Below are 25,543 nucleotides of genomic sequence, written 5' to 3' on the forward strand. Positions count from 1 at the left end.
CCAGCAATCGACGTCCTCCGCATTCTGAGGCAAAGCAAGCCCCCACCTGAGGTTGGATCCGGCACCAGAGAGCAGACCAGCACAGCACCCAAAGCACAGACCACTCAGCACGTGATCCAGCTGAGACGACCCGAACGCACCTTCCAGGCTCCAGTGGCAGGATTCCGGAGAAAGAAAATCGGATCTAAAGGAGACTTCCCAGCTTCTGTGGCAGAACCCGGGGAGAAGAGGATCACCGCAGTCGACATCGTGGATGGAGGAAAAATGGCGCCCAAACCACGAGGTGAGGCGCTGAAGAAAAAGATGGCGGCGGCCAGACCACGAGGTGCAGCGCTGATGGAGCAACACGTGGCACCAAACTGAGAAGAGGATTGGGGTAAAGAAAGCAAGGCTCGCTTAAAGGAGGCTTGCAACCCACCACACTTAAAGGGACAGTTCCACATTTTCAAACAATGCAAGAGCAACTGTGAGTTAGATGTAAAATGTGCAATTGATGATCAGAGTTGTGTACAGGCAATAAGCAAAAAAAAAAAGGCGCATGATCGTGATCGGAGTTACAGGGTCATTACAGAGTAATGTGAAATGATGTGCGATATAGGACTTCAACTACACTCAGTCAATGCAGCGGGCAGACACCCATTGGGAGCACACAGGTCCAACGAGCTACCCAACGTCGTAACTTGCGTCCCTGGGACCAGAGTTATGCACCATGGAGTGTGGCCAGAAACAGCCAATACATATGAGCTGCAGAGCAAGCGATCTCAGGAGGGCAATGGCACCGGTATCAATACCCTGCCCCTGATTGGCTCCACCTCTCAGGCACCCGATGGCACCAACCGCCACGAGCCTGAAAGAGCATGGAGTGGTCATGGACACACAAAAAGAAACCACCAGCACTCTACTGCCAAAGAAACAGCAACCACTCACCCAAGTTAGAAACGACCCGCCAAGGATCAACCAAATAGAGCTAAGCCCAGAGCACAGTCAATGCAGAAGCAATTTGCACTAAAGGCTTGGGGGAGAGTAATGTCATGTATCCTACATGGTTACTGTGTGCACTATCACAAGGTGTGCCACCAGAGGGCACAGCAGTGGGAGACTTGAGGTTACCTGACAAGTGTGCCTGGTCTCATATAAAAGGCAGGCCACCATGTGTGATCCTCACTCTGGAGTTATCAATAAAGGACTAAGGTCACTACAGTTTAAGTACAACACATTGCCTCGTTGAGTCATCATCAGAGCATCCTCGGACATAACATGGACAAAAGAGCAGAATTCCATGAATGACTGTCCTTGACATCAAGGCAGCATTTGACAAGAGTGCGGCATCAAGTAGAACTAGTAAAACTGAAGTCAATGGGAATCAGGGGGGAAACTCTCCACTGGCTGGAGTCACACCTAGCACAAATTAAGATGGTTGTGGTGGTTGGAGGTTAATCATTACAGCTCAGGACATCGCTGCAGAAGTTCCTCAGGGCAGTGTCTTAGGCCCAACCATCTTCAGCTGCTTTATCAATGACCTTCCCTCCATCATAAAGGTCAGAAGTGAGGATGTTCGCTGATGACTGTAGTGTTCAGTTCCATTTGCAACTCCTCAGATAATGGAGCAGTCCATGCCCACATGCAGCAAGAACTGGACAACATTCAGAGTTGGGCTGATAAATGGCAAGTAACATTCGTGCCACACAAGTGCCAGGCAATGAGTATCTCCAACAAGCGAGAGTCTAACCACTGTCCCTTGACATTCAACGGCATTACCATCAACATCCTGGGGGTCACCATTGACCAGAAACTTAACTGGACCAGCTACATAAATACTATGGCAACAAGTACAGGTCAGAAGCTGGGTATTCTGCTGCGAGTGTCTCACCTCCTGACTCCCCAAAGCCTTTCCACCATCTGCAAGGCACAAGTCAGGACTGTGATGGAATACTCTCCACTTGCCTGGATGAGTGCAGCTGCAAGAACACTCAAGAAGCTCGACACCATCCAGGACAAAGCAGCCCGCTTGATTGGCAGTCCATCCACCATCTTTAACATTCACTCCCTCCATCACCGACATACCGTGGCTGCAGTGTGTACCATCTACATGATGCACTGCAGCAACTCGCCAAGGCTTCTTCGGCAGCACCTCCCAAACCCGCGACCTCTACCACCTAGAAGGAGAAAGGCAGCAGGCGCATGGAAACACCACCACTTCCACATTCCTCTTGAAGTCACACATCATTCTAACTTGGAAGTATGTCACCGTTCCTTCATTGTCTCTGGCTCAAAATCCTGGAACTCCCTCCCAAACAGCACTGTGGGAGTACCCTTACCACATGGTGCAGTGGTTCAAGGCAGCAGCTCACCACCATCTTCTCATGGGCAATAAATGTTGGGCTTACTAGTGACGCCCACATCCCAGGAACGAAGAAAAAAGAAGAAAATACTAGGAGGGGTGACCAAAAGCTCGGTCAAGAAGTCTTAAAAAGGGGAGAGGGAGGTAGAGAGGTGGAGGCATTTAAGGAGTGAATTTCAGAACTGGGGTCTCGACAGCTGAAGGCACGGCCGCCAATGGGGCGACAAAGGGGAGAGAATTCACAAAAGGCCAGAGTCAGACAAATGGAGAGTTGTTGTTGGGGGGGGGGGGGAAGGGGGCTGGCAGAACTTAGAGGTAGGGAAGGGCAAAAGCATAAAGAAATTTAAACATGAGAATGAGAATTTTAAATTGCAGATATTGTGGGGACCAGGAGCCAATGTACATCAGCAAGTATTGGGAGCATAGGTGAAAGAGATATACTGTAGGATAGAATACAGAGGGCAGTGTTTGAATGAGATGAAGTTTATGGAAGGTGGATGATGGGAGGCTAGCCAAGAGGGAGTCGTCAAACCTGGAGATGATAAAAGTCATAGATAAGGTGCAGGTGATTAGCTCTTTATTTGCATATGCAAAGGGTCCAACATGTGTTTCAGGCATGGGCACTGGACACCTCTTTTGATGCCTGCACCAATACGGCGGGCGGTGGACATTTGGCTCAGAATGTGCGTGCGTACACCACCTGCCATATTGAATGCTTTGGTTCCCGTTTTACATCTGTTAAACAGGAGCAGCGTCATTAATTTCAAGGCCAAGGAGTTTAGACAAACTATATAGTATAAAAATCTGGACCAATCCCATGGTTACTACTTGGAAAGTTCTGTTCACAAACATTTCTCAAATCCAGAATTATCAAGTCTAAGAGACATTTTCCTCTTTGTGGTATTTCTCACCTTTAACAACATCAGCAACGTTGCAGTTTGGATCAATACTTCCAATATGCTTAGGATGCGCTGGATTTGTTTCGCCTCCAAAGAGGAGAGCTGCAGTGAATAAACAAAACGAAACATACATTAGATCAGGAACTCCTTAACTATTTAATAGATAAAGTTGACTAGAATTAGCCAGTCACACCATATGTAAAAGCAAGATACTGCAGATGCTGGAAATCGGAAATAAAAATGCTGGAAATATTCAGCAGGTCAAACAGCATCTGTGGAATGAGAAACAGTTAAAGTTTCAGATCGATGAGCTTTCGCAGACCTGGAAAAGGTTAGAGATGTAACAGGTTTTAAGGATGTGCAGAGGCAGGGAAGGAGGGAGGGGAAGAAAGAACAAAGAGGGGAGGAAAGAACAAAAAGATAAGTCTGTGATAGCGTGGAAGGCAGGAGAGATTAAATGACAAACAGGATGATGATGCAGGGTGAAAGGAGATGGTAATGGGACAAGTAAAGAAAAAACAGATGGGTATAAATAGGAATATCAGATTCCTCAGCAACAGCTGACATCTGAAAAGATGGGGGCAGAGGTTATCACCTGGAATTATTGAAATCAATGTTGAGTCGAGAAGGCTGTAAAATGCCTGATAGAAAGGATGAGGTGCTGTTCCTCAAGCTTACGTTGAGCTTCATTGGAACTGTGTAGGAGGCAGAGGACAGTGAGGTCAGCATGGGAGTGGTCCAGAGAATTAAAATGATAGGCTACCAGCAAGCTCAGGGTCACACTTGCGGACTGAACAGAGGTGTTCAGCAGAGTAGTCACCCAATCTGCATTTGGGCTCCCCCAATGTAGAGGAGACCATATCGTGAACAGCGAATACAGTATACTAAATTGAAAGAAGTACAAGTAAATAGCTGTTTCACCTGGAAGGAGTGTTTGGGGACCTGGACAGTGGGAAGGGAGGAGGTAAAAGGGCAGGTGTTGCATCTTCTGTGCTTGCACAGGAAGGTGTCAAGGGAAAGGGAGTGGGTTTTGGGGTTGATAGAGGAGTGGACCAGGGTGTCGCAGAAGGAACGCTCCCTGAAAGGGGATGGGAGAAGATGATGTGTTTGATTGTGGGATCACGCTGGAAGTGGCAGAAAATTATCCAATAAATGTGGAGGCTGGTGGGGTGGAAGACAAGGAGAAGGGGAACCCTATTGTGGTTCTGTGAGGGAGGGAAAGGGGTGATAGCAGAAGTACGGGAAATGGAACGGACACGGTCGAGTGCCCTTGGAACCATGGTGGTGGGGAATCCTCAGTTGAGGAAAAGGAAGATATATTGGAAGCACTGTATGGAAGGTGGCATCGTCGGAACAGATGTGACGGAGATGGAGAAACTAGGAGACTCAAATAGAGTCCTTGCAGGAAGCAGGGTGGGAGGAAGTTTACTCAAGGTCAATGGGCTTATCTGTACAAGACATTAGTTGAACTACAGGTGGAGTGCAATTTTGGGCTCCCCATTATAAAAAGTATTTTGGAGCAACAGAAGATGTAACATAGATTTAGCAGATGAAAGGGTTTAGTTATGATGACTTAAAAATAAGGCACAAGCATGATGAACCAAATGGCCTTTTTCTGTTCTGAAATTTCTGTAATTCTATGTGCACACCTAAATTCGATAAAGTTAATTATTTCTATTGTTGGGCAAGTTCATAGAATATTCAATTGAAACAAACCTGTATGTGCTCATACAATGTCTGTTACTTGAAACACATTTTTTGAAGTCAGTTGGTATCAAAGGGGACACTGGCAAATACTTAGGCAGGCATCTGCACATGTTCAAATCAATCCAAGAAATTAATGAGAGGGGTTCTATTGATCCTGGTGCCAGCCAATTTTGATCCAGGTTGCTTTGGATGGTTTAGAATTGCTAACAAAGACTTGGCTTTAAGACAAAACATGACCAATTCCATTAAATAATTCACTATAGACTTAAAACCATAAATTTATTTTAATCAGATCACATCCAAAAAAGTTTTGGCAAAAGAGTTATTTTCCTGCTTGCAAAAAAGTTTCAAATATCTCCTTCCATATACAGCCTGCAAGCGACAACAATCAGTTGAAATTCAGCTACCGAGGCTCCCTACCTCTTTTCCACTCTGCACAGAAGAATTCCAGTCTAAAATGTGGATTCAAATAATTAATGTAGAAGTAAAAAAATAAACAGTTTTGAAAAAAAAATGGAAATAGGGCAGCAGCATCATTGTTACAGGTCATGTATTGGAACTAACTCTCCAGAAAAGTGTCACTTTTTCATAGCCTATACTTTAATTAGCTTTCATCTTTATTATAAAGACAAAGTACTCACTGTGCTGATTGATAAGCATCCGAAATGAGATACGATTGGTGTAGAAACGATCCAGAAAGTATTGAATGTTACTACTAATAAATGGGTCAAAGCCATATTTCTCCTTATATTCGATAACCCCCTGAGCCATGGTTGGCACTACATCATTGTGTCGGTTTCGGATTTTAACCAGAGATTCTAGAAAACTGAGGTAGAAAAATCATGTGTGTCAAGGACAAGTTAAAAAGTGAAAATCATTTAAAAAAATCCATGGGATGGAAGCAACACACATATATGCAACTTTAAACTAAAGCAGCTAATACTACTTCAAATTAAAGATTTCAAAAATATAGCAAAAGCACACATACAGAACATTTGCTGAAGCCATTGTCTTTGGTCTCCCACGACAAACTTCATTCCCTCGTCACTGATTCCATCCCTCTCCCTGGCCACTGTCAGATTCAACCACACTGCAACCTCAGCGTACTCTTTGACCATGAGCTGAGCTGCTGGCCCCATATTCACTCCATCACAAAACCACCTTTTTCCACCTCCATAACATCGCCAGTGTCCACCCATGCTTCAGCCAATGTGCTTTTGTATCCTCCAGACTCGACTATTTCAATGCTCTTCTAGCTGGCCTTTGATCTTCTACCCTCCATAAACTTGAGCTAATTTAAAACTCTACCAGTATTATACAATACCCAAGCTCCACTCACCCATCACCCTTGTACTCATTGATCTACCTTGGCTCATGGTCCATCACGGCCTCAAATTTAAAATTCTTATTCTCACCTTAGTATTCAAAATTTCTCCATGGCCTCACATCCCCCTCCCTCCCCACCACCACCCCACCTCTGGCCCTACATCCTTCCAAGAACTCTGCGTTCCTCCAACTCTGTCTCTTGCGCATCCCACTCCCTTCTTCCCATCATTGGTGACTGTAGCTTTCGCAATTCCCTCTGCTCCTCTACTACTCTCTCTCTCTTCTCCTTTAAAACCCTCCTTCCAACACACCTCTTTTATCGAGCTTTTAGTCACCCATCCTAACATCTCCTTTGGTGTCAATCTTTGTCTGATTATGCTCCTGTGAAGCACCATGGGAAATTTTCCTACATTAGGGTGCTATATAATGAAAATAGTTGTTTGTTTTAGAAAGTTCAGGATCAGCTCAACATCCCAATAAGGTTCCCTAATCTTCAATGGAAAAATGGGAGGAAGCTGTGCTGATAAGAACAATAGTCCTTGGGTCAGTAAGAAAAATGGTATGCCAGGAATGAAGTAGGATGTAGGTGGGGTCCAAAGAACATGAACTACAAAGCAGAAAAGGAGGTGAGAGAATTCTTAATGGCGGGGACGGATTAAGGGGGAGGGGGCAGTTGGGGCAGTCGCCCAGGCCCCAAGCCTAGAATGGGGCCCATACAGGGTCGGATTAAGGGTAAGGGTAAACAGTATTGACATAAGTGACGTAGCAAGGGCGGAGAGAAGCCGTGAGAGCTCAGGCACATGTTATTCTCGATTTGATGTAAACAGACTCTAGATGCCCTTTTCTAGAGATGCATTCTACTCACAAATTGGGAATGAAAAAAAGGAAAGAGCACCAGCTATGCGAGGAGCAAATGAGACAAAAAGCAGCTAAACTGCTTAAACTAGATAATTTTTCCCAACTAAAAACTTAAGATCATGAAGATAAAGGCCAAGATGATGCTGTGTAGTCAACTTCAAAAATGAAACCACGATTGGCATCGGACCCGGAGTTGGCTGAGTTGGAGCTCCAAGTCCAAAAAGTTGAAGAAGATGAAAATCAACTGGTGCATACTGAGCTGAACATAATAACATAAGAAATAGGAGCAGGAGTAGGCCATATGGCACCTCGAGCTTGCTCCGCCATTCAATAAGATCATGGCTGATCTGATCATGGACTAATCTGATCATGGACGAAGCTCCACTTCCCTGCCCGCTCCCCATAACCCTTTACTCCCTTATCGCTCAAAACTCTGTCTATCTCTGCCTTAAATATATGTAATGACCCAATCTCTACAGCTCTCTGGGGCAGAGAATTCCATAGATTTACAACTCTGTTGCGAAGATTAGTGGTAAACCAGAGGATTGGGAATTTTTTAGAAACCAAAGGACGACTAAAAAAATAAAAAGAGGAAGAGAGTAACATAGCAAGAAGTATAAAAACAGATAACAAGAGCTTCTACAGGTATATAAAAAGGAAGAGAGTAGCTAAAGTAAACATTGGTCCCTTAGAGGATGAGACTGGGGAATTAATAATGGGAAACAGGGAAATGGCAGAGACTTTGAACAAATATTTTGTATCGGTCTTCATGGTAGAAGACACACAAAACTTCCCAATAATAGATAATCAAGGGGCTATAGGTTAGTTGGAACTTAAAACAATCACTATCACTAGAGAAAAAGTACTAGGCAAACTAATGGGACTAAAGGTGGATAAGTCCCCTGAACCCGAGGGCCTACATCCTACAGTCTTAAAAGAAGTGGCTGCAGAGATAGTGGATGCATTGGTTGTAATCTACCAAATTTCCCTGGATTCTGAAGATGTCCCAGTGGACTGGAAAACTTCAAATGTAACACCCATATTCAAGAAAGGAGGGACAGAGAAAGCAGGAAACTATAAACCAGTTAGCCTAGCATCTATCATTGGGAAAATTCTGGAGTCCATTATTAAGGAAGTAGAAGCAGGATATTTAGAAAAGCATAATACAATCAGAGTCAGCATGGTTTTATGAAAGTGAAATCATGTTTGATAAATTTGCTAGAGCTTTTTAAGGAGGTAACAAGCAGGGTGGATAAAGGGAAACCAGCAGATGTAATGTACTTGGATTTCCAGAAGGCATTCAATAAGGTGCCATATGAAAGGTTACTGCACAAGATAATAGCTCACAGGGTTGGGGGTAATATATTAGCATGGATAGAGGATTGGCTAACGAACAGAAAACAGAGTTGGGATAAATGGGTCATTCTCAGGTTGAGAAAACGATAACTAGCGCGGTGCCACAGGGATCAGTGCTGGAGCCTCAACTATTTACAATCTATATTAATGACTTTGATGAAGGGACCGAGTGAACAGTAGCCAAATTTGATGATGATACAAAGATAGGTGGGAAAGCAAGTTGTGAGGAGGACACAAAGAATCTGCAAAGGGAAATAGATAGATTAAGTGAGTGGGCAAAAACTTGGCAAATGGTTGTATATTGTGGGAAAATGTGAGGTTATCCACTTTGGTAGGAAGAATAAAAATGCAAATTATTACTTAAACGAAGAGGACTACAAAATGCTGTGGTACAGAGAGATCTGGGGGTCCTTGTACATGAAACACAAAAAGTTAGCATGCAGGTACAGCAAATAATTAGGAAGGCGAATGGAATGTTGGCCTTTATTGCAAGGGGGATGGAGTATAAAAGTAGGAAAGTCTTGCTACAACTGTACAGGGCGTTGGTGCGACCACACTGGAGTATGCCGTATAGTTTTGGTCATCTTATTTAAGGGATATACTTGCATTAGCAGTTTAGAGTAGATTCACTAGGTTGATTCCTGAGATGAAGGGGTTGTCTTATGAAGAAAGGTTGAGCAGGTTGGGCCTATACTCATTGGAGTTTAGACAAATGAGAGGTGATCTTATTGAAACATATAAGATTATGAAGGGGCTTGGCAGAGTAGATGCTGAGAGGATGTTTCCCCTTGTGGGGGAATCTAGAATTGGGAGCATAGTTTCAGAATAAGGCTTTGCTCATTTAAAACGGAGATGAGGAGGAATTTCTTCTCTCAGAGGGTCGTGAATCTTTGGAATTTTCTACCCCAGAGAGCTGTGGAGTCTGGGTCATTGAATATATTTAAGGTGGAGATACAGATTTTTGAACTGCAGGAGAGTCAGGGGACATGGAGAGCGGGCAGGAAAATGGAGTTGAGGCCAAAATCAGATCAGGCATGATCTCATTGAATGGCGGAACAGGCTCGAGGGGTCAAATGGCCTACTCCTGCTCATATTTCTTATGTTCTTATGTCGCTTTTATTCTATGGGCTTCAATTTCAAATACAAAAACAGCTTTAAAGGTGAATATACTGCCGTCTCAAAGTCTGCTAAGTATCTACAGCTTTGATAGAAATGGAAAACAATTATAGATTCATACTTATTCAACACACGAGGATCTTCAGGGCCTTTGCTCTGAAACTCAAGCAGCTCTAAAAAACTCTGCATGTACCTGCAAAAGAAGCAAAGAAAAACAAGATTTTAGTTAACAGTCATACTATGACCAATGACTTCACTAACAGTGAATATTTTATTTAATGTAACCAAAAAAATCATTTTATGGGTAGTATTGACGAGGTAACTATGCAAAAATGAATTAATTCAAATACCTAGCAAAAAGGAAGATAGCTGTGGTTGTTGGAGGTCAATCGTCTCAGCCCCAGGACATCACTACACAAGTTCCTCAACCCCAACTATCTTCAGCTGCTTCATCAATGACCTTCCCCTCCATCATAAGATCAGAAGAGTTGGGGATGTTCGCTGATGATTGCAGTTCTATTCGCAACTGCTCAGATAATGAAGCAGTCTTTGCCCGCATGCAGCAAGACCTGGATAACATTCAGTCTTGGACTGATAAGTGGCAAGTAACATTTGTGCCACACAAGTGCCAGGCAATGACCATCTCCAACACGAGAGAGTCTAGCCATCATCCCTTCACATTCAACAGGATTCCCATTGCCAAATCCCCCATCAACATTTTGAAGGTCACCATTGACCAGAAACTTAACTAGACCAATCACATAAATGCTGTGGCTACAAGAGTGGTGAGTGACTCATCTCCTGACTCTCCAAAGCCTTTCCACCATCTGCAAGGCACAAGTCAGGAGTATGATGGAATAATCTCCACTTGGCTAGATGAGTGCAATTCCAACAACACTCAAGAAACTCAACACCATCCAGAACAAAGTAGTCCGTTTAACTGGCACCCCATCCACCACCTTAAACATTCCACCATCGGTGCACGATGCTTGCAGTGTGTACCATCTGCAAGATGCACTGCAGCAGCTGGCCAAGTCGACTTTGACAGCAGCTCCCAAACTTGCAGCCTAGAAGGACAAGGGCAGCAGGCGCATGGGAACACCACGACTTCCACGTTCCCCTCCAAGTCACAAATCATCCTGACTTGGAAGTATATCACCGTTCCTTCATCGTCGCTGGGCCAAAATCCTGGAACTCGCTCCCTAACAGCACTGTGGGAGTACCTTCACCTCACGAACTGTAGCGAGTCAAGGCGGCAGCTCACCACCACCTTCTCGAGGGCAATTAGAGATGCGCAATAAATGCTGGCCTTTCCAGAGATGCCCAGATCCCCCATGAATCAATTTTTAAAAACTTTAAAAAATAAATTAAACACCATTTAAACATCTGCAGCATTTTTTGTCTATAGACGAAGATGAAAACTGAAACTCACCAAGACAGAGTTTCTCAGTGCAGATGTCGAGTGAGGAAAAGAGGTGGTGTTGTGCATCTGTAAAGCATGCACTCCCATGTTCCACCACCAGAAAGCTCATCCCCTAAGTCCCAAGGGACCCCACACGTGCCAGCGATCTGAAGGTCAGGAAGTGGCGAGCTACGTAGCCTAGCTAAGGCGACTTGCAGGACAATGTGAGTTTGATGGCTACCTGGAGCAAATGCTCAGAGACTTTGTTGTACAGGGCATTGGCCACAAGACCATCCTACGAAAACTTTTGACTGTAGAGACACCGACCCTCAGTAAGGCCATTGCAATAGCACAGGCGTTCATGTCCACCAGTGATAACACCAAACAAATCTCTCAGCACACAAGTGCTAGCAATGTTCATAAATTAACTGGAACTGTGTTTGCGAGCAGAAATGTACAGGGCAGAAACCACTAGTCTGCAACTGCCAGCAGGCCTCAGGTGACCCAGATGATTCAAAGTCCCCAACAAAGGATGAATGCAAGGCAATTCACACCTTGTTGGCGTTGTGGAGGCTTCCATTCAGCCTATTCATGCCGCTTCAAAGGGTTTGTTTGCAAGAGCTGTGAAACAATGGGGCACCTCCAACGAGCTTGCAAACGAGCTGCAAGCTTTTCAAAACCTGCTAACCACTTCGTGGCAGAGGAAGATCGGTCCATGGTGGATCGAAGCAATTTCAAGCCTGAGAGAGAGGAGGCAGATGCTGAAGTACATGGGGTGCACACATTTGAGACGAAATGTCCACCTATAATGCTAAAAGTAAAATTGAATGGCTTATCCGTAGCCATGGAACTGGACACTGGCGTTGGCCAATCCATCATGAGTAAAAAGATGTTTGAGAGACTGTGGTGCAACAAGGCATTCAGACCAGCCCTGAGCCCCATCCACACGAAACTGAGAACATATACCAAAGAGCTTATCACTGTCCTGGGCAGTGCCATGGTCAAGGTCACCTACGAGGGCACGGTGCACGAACTGCCACTCTGGATTGTCCCGGGCGATGGCCCCACACTGCTTGGAAGGAGCTGGCTGGGCAAAATCCGCTGGAACTGGGATGACATCCGAGTGCTACCACATGTCGATGAGGCCTCATGTACTCAGGTTCTTAACAAATTTCCTTCCCTCTTTGGGCCAGGCATTGGAAACTTTTCCAGGGCGAAGGTGCGGATCCACTTGGTCCCAGAGGCACGACCCATTCACAAGGCGCGAGCAGTGCCTCACATGTTGAGGGAAAGAGTGGAAATCGAGCTGGACAAGCTGCAACGCGAGGGCATCATCTCCCCAATGGAATTCAGAGAGTGGGTCAGCCCGATTGTTCCAGTACTCAAAAGTGATGGCACGGTCAGGATTTGCGGCAATTATAAAGTAACTATTAATCGTTTCTCGCGACAGGACCAATACCCGCTACCGAAGGCAGACGACCTATTTGCAACGCTGGCAGGAGGCAAAACGTTCACGAAGCTCGACCTGACTTCGGCCTACATGACGCAGGAGCTGGAGGAGTCTTCAAAGGGCCTCACCTGCATCAACACGCACAAGGGACTGTTCATCTACAACAGATGTCAGTTTGGAATTCGGTCGGCTGCAGCGATCTTCCAGAGAAACATGGAGAGCCTACTCAAGTCGGTACCACACACGGTGGTCTTTCAGGATGACACATTGGTCACGGGTCGGGACACCGCCGAGCTCTGACAAAACCTGGAGGAGGTCCTCCAGCGACTGGATCTCGTAGGGCTGCGGCTGAAGAGGTCAAAATGAGTCTTTATGGCATCAGAAGTGGAGTTTTGGGGAGAAAGATTGCGGCGGATGACATTTGGCCCACAGACGCCAAGACAGAGGCTATCAGGAACGCGCCCAGGCCACAGAACGTCACGGAGCTGCGGTCGTTCCTGGGACTCAACTATTTGGTAACTTCCTACTGGGGTTAAGCACCCTTTTAGAGCCCCTACATGTGCTATTGCGCAAAGGTGAGAACTGGGTATGGGGAAAAAAAACAAGTAATTGCTTTTGAGAAAGCCAGAAATATTTTATACTCCAACAAGCTGCTTATATTGTATAACCCGTGTAAAAAAAAAACTTGTGCTAGCATGTGACGCGTCGTCGTATGGAGTTGGTGTGTATTACAACAAGCTAACGTTGCGGGGAAGTTGCAACCTGTCGCCTATGCTTCCGGGAGCTTGTCTAAGGCCGAGAGGGCCTACAGCATGATTGAGAAAGAGGCATTACCGTGTGTTCGGGGTAAAGAAAATGCATCAGTACCTGTTTGGCCTCAAATTTGAGCTGGAAACCGATCATAAGCCCCTCACATCCCTGTTCGCTGAAAACAAGGGGATAAATACTAATGCCTCAGCCCGCATACAAAGGTGGGCACTCGCGCTATCAGCGTATAACTATACCATCCGCCACAGGCCAGGCACCGAGAACTGTGCGGATGCTCTCAGTCAGCTACCATTGTCCACCACGGGGGTGGAAATGGCGCAGCCTGCAAACTTGTTGATGGTGGCGCAGCCCGCAGACTTGAAGGTCATGGAAGCGCTTGAAAATGATAAATTACCTGTCACGGCCTGCCAGATTAGGACTTGGACCAGCCAAGATCCTCTGCTGTCCCTAGTAAAAAAAACTGTGTACTACATGGGAGCTGGGCCAGCATCCCCGTTGAAATGCAAGAGCCAATCAAGCCGTTCCAGCGGCGAAAGGATGAGCTGTCCATTTGTGGGGTAACTGTGTAGTGCTACGAAAAAAGGGCAGGGAGACGTTCATCTCGGATCTCCACAGCACACACCCGGGTATAGTAATGATAAAACCGATAGCTAGATCCCACGTGTGGTGGCCCGGTATCGATTCTGACTTAAGAGTCCTGTGTACGGCAATGCAGCGTATGTGCTCAGTTGAGCAACGCGCCCAGAGAGGCACCACTAAGTTTGTGGTCCTGGCCCTCCAGACCATGGTTGATAAAATGTTCCTGGTGGTGGTGGATGCTTTTTCAAAATGGATTGAATGTGAAATAATGTCAGGAAGCACCGCCACCATTGTAAGCCTGAGGGCCATGTTTGCCACCCACGGCCTGCCCGACATACTGGTCAGTGACAACGGGCCATGTTTCACCAGTGCCGAATTTAAAGAATTCATGACCCGCAATGGGATCAAACATGTCACCTCGGCCCCGTTTAAACCAGCCTCCAATGGGCAGGCAGAGCAGGCAGTACAAACCATCAAACAGAGCCTTAAACGAGTCACAGAAGGCTCACTCCAAACCCGCCTGTCCCGAGTACTGCTCAGCTACCGCACGAGACCCCACTCGCTAACAGGGGTGCCCCCGGCTGAGCTACTCATGAAAAGGACACTTAAAACCAGACTCTCGCTGGTTCACCCCAACCTGCATGACCAGGTAGAGAGCAAGCGGCAGCAACAACAAAATGTAAACGATGGTCACGCCACTGTGTCACGGGAAACTGATCTGAATGACCCTGTGTACGTGGACCCAAGTGGATCGCAGGCACAGTGATAGCCAAAGAAGGGAATAGGGTGTTTGTAGTCCAACTAGACAATGGACAAGAAAGCACCTGGACCAAACAAGGCTGCGGTTCACAGACTGCTTCTGAACAAACCACAGCAGACACCACCTTTTTCGAGCCCACAACACACACCCAAAGGATCAACGATACCACGCCGGACCAGGAAATTGAACCCATCACACCCAACAGCCCAGCAAGGCCAGGCTCACCTAGCAGCCCTGCAGGGCCAACAACACGCCAGCCTAGCGAGGGCACAGCCAACACACCAGAACAGACATCTGTACCGAGGCGGTCCACCAGGGAAAGAAAGGCTCCCGACCGCCTCACCTTGTAAATAGTTTTCACTTTGGCTTTGGGGGGGGTGGGGGAGGGAAAGGGGGAGGAGAGTGATTTTGTGTATCCGTAAAGCATGCACTCCCATGTTCATCTACTGAAGTCCCAAGGGATCCCAGCATCCCTTGGGAGCACTGTATATAAGCCGGCCCCTAAGGCCTGTTCCTCACTCTGGAGTATCTTATTAAAGACTGAGGTCACTGTTACTTTAACCTCCCTGTGTGCAGTCTCATCTGTGTTAGGAACACAATAGAAGGATATCTTGTGCAGAAACTAGGAGGTGGGGTAGTAGACAATGAAGATTTTAAAAGGAGATGAGAGGAGTGAACAGGTTGAGGTGCATGAAGGAAATCATGGTGCCAGGGTTGGGGTTGGGGTTGGGGGTGGGGGGTGGGGGGAGTTAAGAGGAGGCCACGGTGTGACTAGGTGATGAGAGCCACGCCACCTTCCTTGTGATTTGGGTGGGGCAAGTAGTCCCACGAGAGACTTCAGTAAGGGTCAAATTGTTGCCATTTGTGACACAAGTTTCAGTCAAGCCAGGATGTCATTACCCATTAAGGCTGTGGATGGCAAGAGCTTTCTTTGCGAATAAGCAGACATTCCGGAGTTCAAAGTCAGAAATGAAAAAGATTTGGATCTGGCAGCCATTCAGGGACAGAGTATCAGCTGAGGCGCTGGTGAAAGTTGCAAAGTGGGCCAAGGAATGGAAAGTGAACCATGAACCAACAGAAGCTGATCCTGCAGTTCAACACAGGTGATAGTAGTGTACACCACCAGATCCAATAGGCCAGCAGAGAAGCATGGAGCAGTCGAGTAAAACTCAGCGAGCCAGTCCAATGACTAACTGCAGGTAGCAATGAGCACACAAAACTTGAAAGTAGCAGCAGGAGATAAAGGAGCTGGTCCAATCGTCCAACACAGCCCAGCAAACATTGAAACATAGAAAATAGGTGCAGGAGTAGGCCATTCGGCCCTTCGAGCCTGTATCGCCATTCAATGAGTTCATGGCTGAACATGCAACTTCAGTACCCCATTCCTGCTTTCTTGCCATACCCTTGACTCCCCCTAGTATTAAGGATTACATCTAACTCCTTTTTGAATATATTTAGTGAATTGGCCTCAACAACTTTCTGTGGTAGAGAATTCCACAGGTTCACCACTCTCTGGATGAAGAAGTTTCTCTTCATATCTCGGTCCTAAATGGCTTACCCCTTATCCTTAGACTGTGACCCCTGGTTCTGGACTTCCCCAACATTGGGAACATTCTTCCTGCATCTACCCTGTCTAAACCCATCAGAATTTTAAACGTTTCTATGAGATCCCCTCTCATTCTTCTGAACTCCACGGAATTTAGTCGATCTTCATATTCAGTCTTAACATTCCGGGCATCAGTCTGGTGAACCTTCGTTGCACTCCCTCAATAGCAAGAATGTCCTTCCTCAGATTAGGAGACCAAAGCTGTACACAATATTCAAGGTGTGGCTTCAGCAAGGCTCTGCACAACTGTAGTAAGACCTCTCTGCTCCTATACTCTCATTCTCTTGCTATGAAGGCCAACGTGCCATTTGCCTTCTTCACCGCCTGCTGCACCTGTATGCCAACTTTCAATGACTGATGTACCAGGACACCCAGGTTTCGTTGCACCTCCCCTTTTACTAATTTGTCAACATTCACATAATAATCTGCCTTCCTGTTTTTACCACCACAGTGGATAATCTCACATTTATCTACATTATACTGCATCTGCCATGTATTTGCCCACGCACCTAACCTGTTCAAGTCACCCTGCAGTCTCTTAGCATCCTCCTCACAGCTCACACTGCCACCCAGCTGAGGTGTCATCTGCAAACTTGGAGATATTACATTCAATTATGACGTCATTAATGTATATTGTAAATAGCTGGGCTCCCAGCACTGAACCTTGCGGTTCCCCACTAGTCACTGCCTGCCATTCTGAAAAGGACCTGTTTATTCGTACTCTTTGCATCCTGTCTGCTAACCAGTTCTCTGGATCGACTAAATTCAGTGGAATTTAGAAGAATGAGAGGGGATCTCATAGAAACATATAAAATTCTGACGGGATTGGACAGGTTAGATGCAGGAAGAATGTCCATGTCAATACATTACACCCAATACCATGTGCTTTAATTGTGCACTGTAATCTCTTGTGTGGGACCTTGTAAAAACATAGAAAATAGGTGCAGGAGTAGGCCATTCGGCCCTTCGAGCCTGCACCACCATTCAATAAGATCATGGCTGATCATTCACCTCAGTACCCCTTTCCTGCTTTCTCTCCATACCCCTTGATCCCTTTAGCCATAAGGGCCATATCTAACTCCCTCTTGAATATATCCAATTGAAAGGTGACGTCACAGCCAAGGGGGCAAGTGATTGGCAAGTAGCTTTTCTTTTTCTTTTCTATTTCAGTAAGTAACCTTTAGCATTGGGGTTGCCAAATTAAGTTAATCTAGGGGTTAAGTCATGGCAGAAGACCTTGGTCACGTGTTCTGCTCCTCCTGTACTAAGTGGGAAATCACGGACGCCTCCGGTGTCCCCGACGACTACGTGTGCGGGAAGTGTATCCGCTTCCAGCTCCTGACGAACCGCGTTGCGGAACTGGAGCTGCGGGTAGATTCACTCTGGCGCATGCACAATGCTGAGAATGATGTGAATAGCACATTTAGTGAGTTGGTCTTACCGCAGGTAAAGGCTACACAGCCAGATAGGAAATGGAAGACCAACAGGAAGAGCAGTGCAAGGAAGGTAGTGCAGGGGCCCCCGGCGGTCATCCCCCTGCAAAACAGATACACCGCTTTGGGTACTGTTGAGGGGGATGACTCATCAGGGGAGAGCAGCAGCAGCCAGGTTCATGGCACTGTGGCGGGCTCTGCTGCACAGGAGGGCAGGAAAAAGAGTGGGAGAGCAATAGTGATAGGGGATTCAATTGTAAGAGGAATAGATAGGCGTTTCTGCGGCCGCAACCGAGACTCCAGGATGGTATGTTGCCTCCATGGTGCAAGGATGTCTCGGAGTGGGTGCAGGACATTCTGAAAGGGGAGGGTGAACAGCCAGTTGTCGTGGCGCATATAGGTACCAACGACATAGGTAAAAAACGGGATGAGGTCCTACGAGACGACTTTAGGGAGCTAGGAGTTAAATTAAAAAGTAGGACCTCAAAAGTAGTAATCTCAGGACTGCTACCAGTGCCACGTTCTCGTCAGAGTAGGAATCGCAGGATAGCTCAGCTTGAGCAGTGGTGCAGCAGGAAGTGATTCAAATTCCTGGGACATTGGAACCGGTTCTGGGGGAGGTGGGACCAGTACAAACTGGACTGTCTGCACAGGACCGGAACCAATGTCCTCGGGGGAGTGTTTGCTAGTGCTGTTGGGGAGGAGTTAAACTAATATGGCAGGGGGATGGGAACCAATGCAGGGAGACAGAGGGAAACAAAATGGAGACAGAAGCAAAAGACAGAAAGGAGAAGAGTAAAAGTGGAGGGCAGAGAAATCCAAGGCAAAAAACAAAAAGGGGCACTTTACAGCAAAATTCAAAAGGTTCAAAGTGTGTTAAAAAGGCAAGCCTGAAGGCTCTGTGCCTCAATGAGAGGAGTATTCGGAATAAGGTGGACGAATTAACTGTGCAGATTGCAGTTAACGGATACGATGTGGTTGGCATCACAGAGACATGGCTCCAGGGTGACCAAGGCTGGGAACTCAACATCCAAGGGTAATCAACATTTAGGAAGTATAGACAGAAAGGAAAAGGAGGCGGGGTGGCGTTACTGGTTAAAGAGGAAATTAATGCAATTGTAAGGAAAGACATTAGCTTGGATGATGTGGAATCTGTATGGGTGGAGCTACGGACTACCAAAGGGCAGAAAACGCTCGTGGGAGTTGTGTACAGACCTCCAAACAGTAGTAGTGATGTTGGGGAGGGCATCAAACAGGAACTTAGGGGTGCATGCAATAAATGTGCAGCAGTTATCATGGGTGACTTTAATATGCATATAGATTGGGCTAACCAAACTGGAAACAATACAGTGGAGGAGGATTTTCTGGAGTGCATAAGGGATGGTTTTCTAGACCAATATGTCGAGGAACCAACTAGAGGGGAGGCCATCTTAGACTGGGTGTTGTGTAATGAGAGAGGATTAATTAGCAATCTCGTTGTGCGAGGCCCCTTGGTGAAGAGTGACCATAACATGGTGGAATTCTACATTCTACATTCAGAGACCATGGTCCAGAACTTAAAGAAAGGTAACTTTGAAGGTATGAGGCGTGAATTGGCTAGGATAGATTGGCGGATGATACTTAAGGGGTTGACAGTGGGTGGGCAATGGCAGACATTTAGAGACCACATGGATGAACTACAACAATTATACATCCCTGTCTGGCGTCAAAATAAAAAAGGGAAGGTGGCTCAACCGTGGCTATCAAGGGAAATCAGGGATAGTATTAAAGCCAAGGAAGTGGCATACAAATTGGCCAGAAATAGCAGCGAACCCGGGGACTGGGAGAAATTTAGAATTCAGCAGAGGAGGACAAAGGGTTTGATTAGGGCAGGGAAAATAGAGTACTTGAGGAAGCTTGCAGGGAACATTAAAACGGACTACAAAAGCTTCTATAAATATGTAAAGAGAAAAAGGTTAGTAAAGACAAACATAGGTTCCCTTCAGTCAGAATCAGGGGAAGTCATAACGGGGAACAAAGAAATGGCAGACCAATTGAACAAGTACTTTGGTTCGGTATTCACTAAGGAAGACACAAACAACCTTCCAGATATAAAAGGGGTCAGAAGGTCTCGTAAGAAGGAGGAACTGAGAGAAATCCTTATTAGTCGGGAAATTTGTGTTGGGAAAATTGATGGGATAAAAGGCAGATAAATCCCCAGGGCCTGATGGTCTGTATCCCAGAGTACTTAAGAAGGTAGCCTTGGAAATAGCGGATGCATTGACAGTCATTTTCCAATATTCCATAGACTCTGGATCAGTTCCTATGGAGTGGAGGGTAGCCAATGTAACCCCACTTTTTAAAAAAGGAGGGAGAGCGAAAACAGGGAATTATAGACCGGTCAGCCTGACATCGATAGTGGGTAAAATGATGGAATCAATTATTAAGGATGTCATAGCAGCGCATTTGGAAAGAGGTGACATGATAGGTCCAAGTCAGCATGGATTTGTGAAAGGGAAATCATGCTTGACAAATCTTCTGGAATTTTTTGAGGATGTTTCCAGTAGAGTGGACAAGGGAGAACCAGCTGATGTGGTGTATTTGGACTTTCAGAAGACGTTCGACAAGGTCCCACACAAGAGATTAATGTGCAAAGTTAAAGCACATGGGATGGGGGTAGTGTGCTGACGTGGATTGAGAACTGGTTGGCAGACAGGAAGCAAAGAGTAGGAGTAAATGGGTACTTTTCAGAATGGCAGGCAGTGATTAGTGGGGTACCGCAAGGTTCTGTGCTGGGGCCCCAGCTGTTTACATTGTACATTAATGATTTAGACGAGGGGATTAAATGTAGAATCTCCAAATTTGCGGTTGACACTAAATTGGGTGGCAGTGTGAGCTGCGAGGAAGATGCTATGAGGCTGCAGAGTGACTTGGATAGGTCAGGTGAGTGGGCAAATGCATGGCAGATGAAGTATAATGTGGATAAATGTGAGGTTATCCACTTTGGTGGTAAAAACAGAGAGACAGACTATTATCTGAATGGTGACAGATCAGGAAAAGGGGAGGTGCAACGAGACCTGGGTGTCATGGTACATCAGTCATTGAAGGTTGGCATGCAGGTACAGCAGGCGGTTAAGAAAGCAAATGGCATGTTGGCCTTCAGAGCGAGGGAATTTGAGTACAGGGGCAGGGAGGTGTTACTACAGTTGTACAGGGCCTTGGTGAGGCCACACCTGGAGTATTGTGGACTGTTTTGGTCTCCTAACTTGAGGAAGGACATTCTTGCTCTTGAGGGAGTGCAGCGAAGGTTCACCAGACTGATTCCCGGGATGGCGAGACTGACATATCAAGAAAGACTGGATCAACTGGGCTTGTATTCACTGGAGTTCAGAAGATTGAGAGGGGATCTCATAGAAACGAGTAAAATTCTGATGGGTTTTGACAGGTTAGATGCAGGAAGAATGTTCCCAATGTTGGGGAAGTCCAGAACCAGGGGTCACAATCTAAGGATAAGGGGTAAGCCATTTAGGACCGAGATGAGGAGAAACATCTTCACCCAGAGAGTGGTGAATCTGTGGAATTCTCTACCACAGAAAGTTGTTGAGGCCAATTCACTAAATATATTCAAAAAGGAGTTAGATGTAGTACTTACTAATAGGGGGATCAAGGGGTATGACGATAAAGCAGGAATGGGGTATTGAAGTTGCATGTTCAGCCATGAACTCATTGAATGGCGGTGCAGGCTTGAAAGGCCGAATGGCCTACTCCTGCACCTATTTTCTATGTTTCTAACTGGCATCAACAACTCTGCGGTAGGGAATTCCACAGGTTAACAACTCTCTGAGTGAAGAAGTTTCTCCTCATCTCAGTCTTAAATAGCTTACCCCTTATCCTTAGACTATCTCCCTTAGTTCTGGACTTCCCCCAACATCAGGGACATTCTTCCTGCATCGACCTGTCCAGTCCCGTCAGAATTTTATATGTTTTTATGAGATCTCCTCTCATCCTTCTAAATTCCAGTGAATACAGGCCCAGTCGATCTAATCTCTCCTCATATGTCAGTCCTGCCATCCCGGGAATCAGTCTGGTGAACTTTCGCTGCACTCCCTCATTAGCAAGAACGTCCTTCCTCAGATTAGGAGACCAAAACTGAACACAGTATTCCAGGTGAGGCCTCACTAAAGCCCTGTACAACTGCAGTAAGACTTCCTTGCTCCTTTACGCAAACCCCCTAGCTATGAAGGCTAACATACCATTTGCCTTCATCACCTGCTGTACCTGCATGCCAACTTTAAATGACTGATGTACTATGACACAGAGGTCTCGTTGCACCTCCCTTTTTCCTAGCACCTCCCCTTTCCTAATCTGCCACCATTCAGATAATATTCTGCCTTTGTGTTTTTGCCACCAAAGTGGATAACCTCACATTTATCCACATTATACTGCATCTGCCACGCGTTTGCCCACTCACCTAACCTGTCCAAGTCACGCTGCAGCCTTTTAGCGTCCTCCTCACAGCTCACACCGCTACCCAGCTTAGTGTCATCTGCAAACTTAGAGATATTATTCAATTTCCTCATCCAAATCATTAATGTATATTGTAAAAAGCTGGGGTCCCAGCACTGAGCCCTGCGGCACCGCACTAGTCACTGCCTGCCATTCTGAAATGGACCCGTTTATCCCGACTCTCTGCTTACTGTCTGCCAAACAATTCTCTATCCACTTCAGTACATTACCCCCAATACCATGTGCTTTAATTTTGCACATCAATCTCTTGTGTGGGACCTTGTCAAAAGGCTTTTGAAAGTCCAAATACACCACATCCACTGGTTCTCCCTTGTCCACTCTACCAGTTACATCCTCAAAAAATTCCAGAAGATTTGTCAAGCAGGATTTCCCTTTCATATATCCATGCTAACTTGGACCGATCCTGTCACTGCTTTCCAAATGTGCTGCTATTTCATCTTTAATAATTGATTCCAACATTTTACTCACTACTGATGTCAGGCTAACCGGTCTATAATTACCCGTTTTCTCTCACTCCTTTCTTAAAAAGTGGTTTTACATTAGCTACCCTCCATTCCATAGGAACCGATCCAGAGTCGATAGACTGTTGGAAAATGATCACCAATGCATCCACTATTTCTAGGGCTACTTCCTTAAGTACTCTGGGATGCAGACTATCAGGCCTTGGGGATTTATCGGCCTTCAATCCCATCAATTTCCCGCCGAAAAGGATTTCCTTCAGTTCCTCCTTCTCACTAGACCCTCGGTTCCCCAGTATTTCTGGAAGGTTATTTGTGTCTTCCTTCGTGAAGACAGAACCAAAGTATTTGTTTAACTGGTCCGCCATTTCTTTGTTCCCCATTATAAATTCACCTGAATCTGACTGCAAGGAACTGAGGTTTGTTTTCACTCATCTTCTTCTCTTCACATATCTATAGAAGCTTTTGCAGTCAGTTTTTATGTTCCCAGCATGCTTCCTCTCATACTCTATTTTTCCCCTCCTAATTAAACCCTTTGTCCTCCTCTGTTGTATTACAAAATTCTCCCAGTCCTCAGGTTTGCTGCTTTTTTTGGCCAATTTATATGCCTCTTCCTTGGATTTAACACTGGTTGAGCCATCTTCCCCATTTTACTTTTACTCCAGACAGGGATGTACAATTGTTGAAGTTCATCCATGTGATCTTTAAATGTCTGCCATTGCCTATCCACCGTCAACCTTTTAAGTATCACTCGCCAGTCTATTCTAGCCAATTCATGTCTCATACCATCGAAGTTACCTTTCCTTAAGTTCAGGACCCTAGTCTCTGAATTAACTGTGTCACTCTCCATCCTAATAAAGAATTCTACCATATTATGGTCACTCTTCCCCAAGGGGCCTCGCACAACAAGATTGCTAATTAATCCTCTCATATTACACAACACCCAGTCTAGCATGGCCAGCTCTCTAGTTGGTTCCTCGACATATTAGTCTTGAAAACCATCCCTAATATACTCCAGGAAATCCTCCTCCACCATATTGCTACCAGTTTGTTTAGCCAATCTATATTTAGATTAAAGTCACCCATAATGACTGCTGTACCTTTATTGCACGCATCCCTAATTTCCTGTTTGATGCCATCCCCAACCTCACTATGACTGTTTGGTAGTCTGTACACAACTCCCACTCGTGTTTTCTGCCCTTTGGTGTTGCACAGCTCTACCCATACAGATGCCACCTCATCCACGCTAATGTCCTTCCTTGCTATTGCGTTAATCTCCTCTTTAGCCAGCAATGCTACCCCACCTCCTTTTCCTTTCAGTCTATCTTTCCTGAATATTGAATACCCTTGGATGTTGAGTTCCCAGCCTTGGTCACCCTGGAGCCAGGTCTCTGTAATCCCAACTACATCATACCTGTTAACAGCTATCTGCGCCATTAATTCATCCACCTTATTACAAATGCTCCTTGCATTGAGACACAGAGCCTTCAGGCTTGTTTTTTTTCAACACTCTTTGTCCTTTTAGAATTGTTTTAATGTGGCCCTTTTTGATTTTTCCCCTTGATTTTTCTGCCTTCCACTTTTACTTTGCCTTTATACCTTTTGCTTCTGACCCCATTTTACTTCCCTCTGTCTCCCTGCATAGGTTCCCATCCCCCTGCCCTATTAGTATAATTTAGTTAATATTTTCTGCCCTCACTCTTTCTACCAAAATGTATCACTTCACACTTATCTGCGTTAAATTCATCTGTCATGTGGCTCCCTATTTCCTCTGAAGACTGTTATTATCCTACTCATGGTTTACTTTTGTTTATTCATTCATGGGATGTGGGTGTCACTGATAAGGGCAGCATTTATTGCTCATCCCTAATTACCCTCGAGGTGGTGGTAGTGAGCTGCATTCTTGAACCGCTGCGGTCCATGGTGACTTTTTTGTAGCGATTTGGTACAACTGAGTGGCTTGCTAGGCCATTTCAGATGGCAATTAAGAGTCAATCACATTGCTGAGGGTCTGGAGTCACATAGAGGCCTGACCAGGAAAGGGCAGCAGATTTCCTTCCCTAAACCAGAGGGGTTTTTAATGACAATTATGGTCACCTTTTTAATTAACTGAGTTTGCCATGATGGGATTTGAATTTATGTCTCCAGATCACTAGTCCAAGCCTCTGGATTTCGAGTCCAGTAAGATAACCACTATGCTACCATACCCTAAGATACTAGGGACTACATTACGACATTTCAGAGTTTCTGATCATCTGCAAACTTTGAAATTATGCTCTGTATATCCAAGTCCAGGTCAGTAATATCTATCAAAAAGAGCAGTGGTCCTAATACTGACCCCTGGGGAACAGCATTGTATACTTCTCTCCAGTCTGAAAAACAATCACTGACCAGAATTTTCTACTTTCTGTCTCATAGCCAATTTTGAACCCATGCTGCCACTGTCCCTTTAATCCCATGGGTTTTAATTTTGCTAACAAGTCGATTATGTGGTACTTTGTCAAGTGCCTTTTGAAAGTCCATATACACAACATCAACTGCACTGCTCTCATCAACCCTCTCTATTACTTCATCAAAGAATGCAATCAATTGAGTCAAACACAATTTGTCTTTAACAAATCTGTGCTGACTTTCATTTATTAGGTCATACTTTTCCAAATGTCAATTAATTTTGTCCCGGATTATTGTCACTAAAAGTTTCCCCACCACCACCGTTAGGCTGACTGGCCTGTTGTTGCTCAGTTTATCCATCTCCCCTTTTTTTACAACAGGATGCAACATTTGCAATCCTCCAGGATCTGGCATCATCCCTATATTCAAGGAGGATTGGAAGATTGTGGTCAGAACCTCTACAATTTCCACTCTTACTTCCCTCAGCAACCTATGATGCATCCCATTGGACTGGGTGACTTTTCTACTTTGAGAATTGACAATCTTTTAAATGTATCCTCTTTATCTATTTTTATCCTATCCAATAT

General features: G+C 45.5%; 1 protein-coding gene across 3 annotated transcripts in view; it reads right to left on the reverse strand.

Moving 5' to 3' along the window:
• The window catches only part of pdk3a (pyruvate dehydrogenase kinase, isozyme 3a), a 92,235-nt gene that overhangs the window by 28,456 nt on the left and 38,236 nt on the right, over positions 1–25,543 (reverse strand). For all 3 annotated transcript variants that reach the window (XM_070893373.1, XM_070893370.1, XM_070893372.1), the window contains 3 exons: positions 9,725–9,796; positions 5,589–5,773; positions 3,253–3,342 (listed from right to left, as the gene is read on the reverse strand). In XM_070893373.1, coding sequence (XP_070749474.1) covers positions 3,253–3,342; positions 5,589–5,773; positions 9,725–9,796 — 347 coding nt within the window. The remainder of the gene's footprint in view (positions 1–3,252; positions 3,343–5,588; positions 5,774–9,724; positions 9,797–25,543) is intronic.

This window comes from Pristiophorus japonicus, chromosome 11 (genome assembly GCF_044704955.1).
Source record: "Pristiophorus japonicus isolate sPriJap1 chromosome 11, sPriJap1.hap1, whole genome shotgun sequence".
Lineage (NCBI taxonomy): Eukaryota > Metazoa > Chordata > Chondrichthyes > Pristiophoridae > Pristiophorus > Pristiophorus japonicus.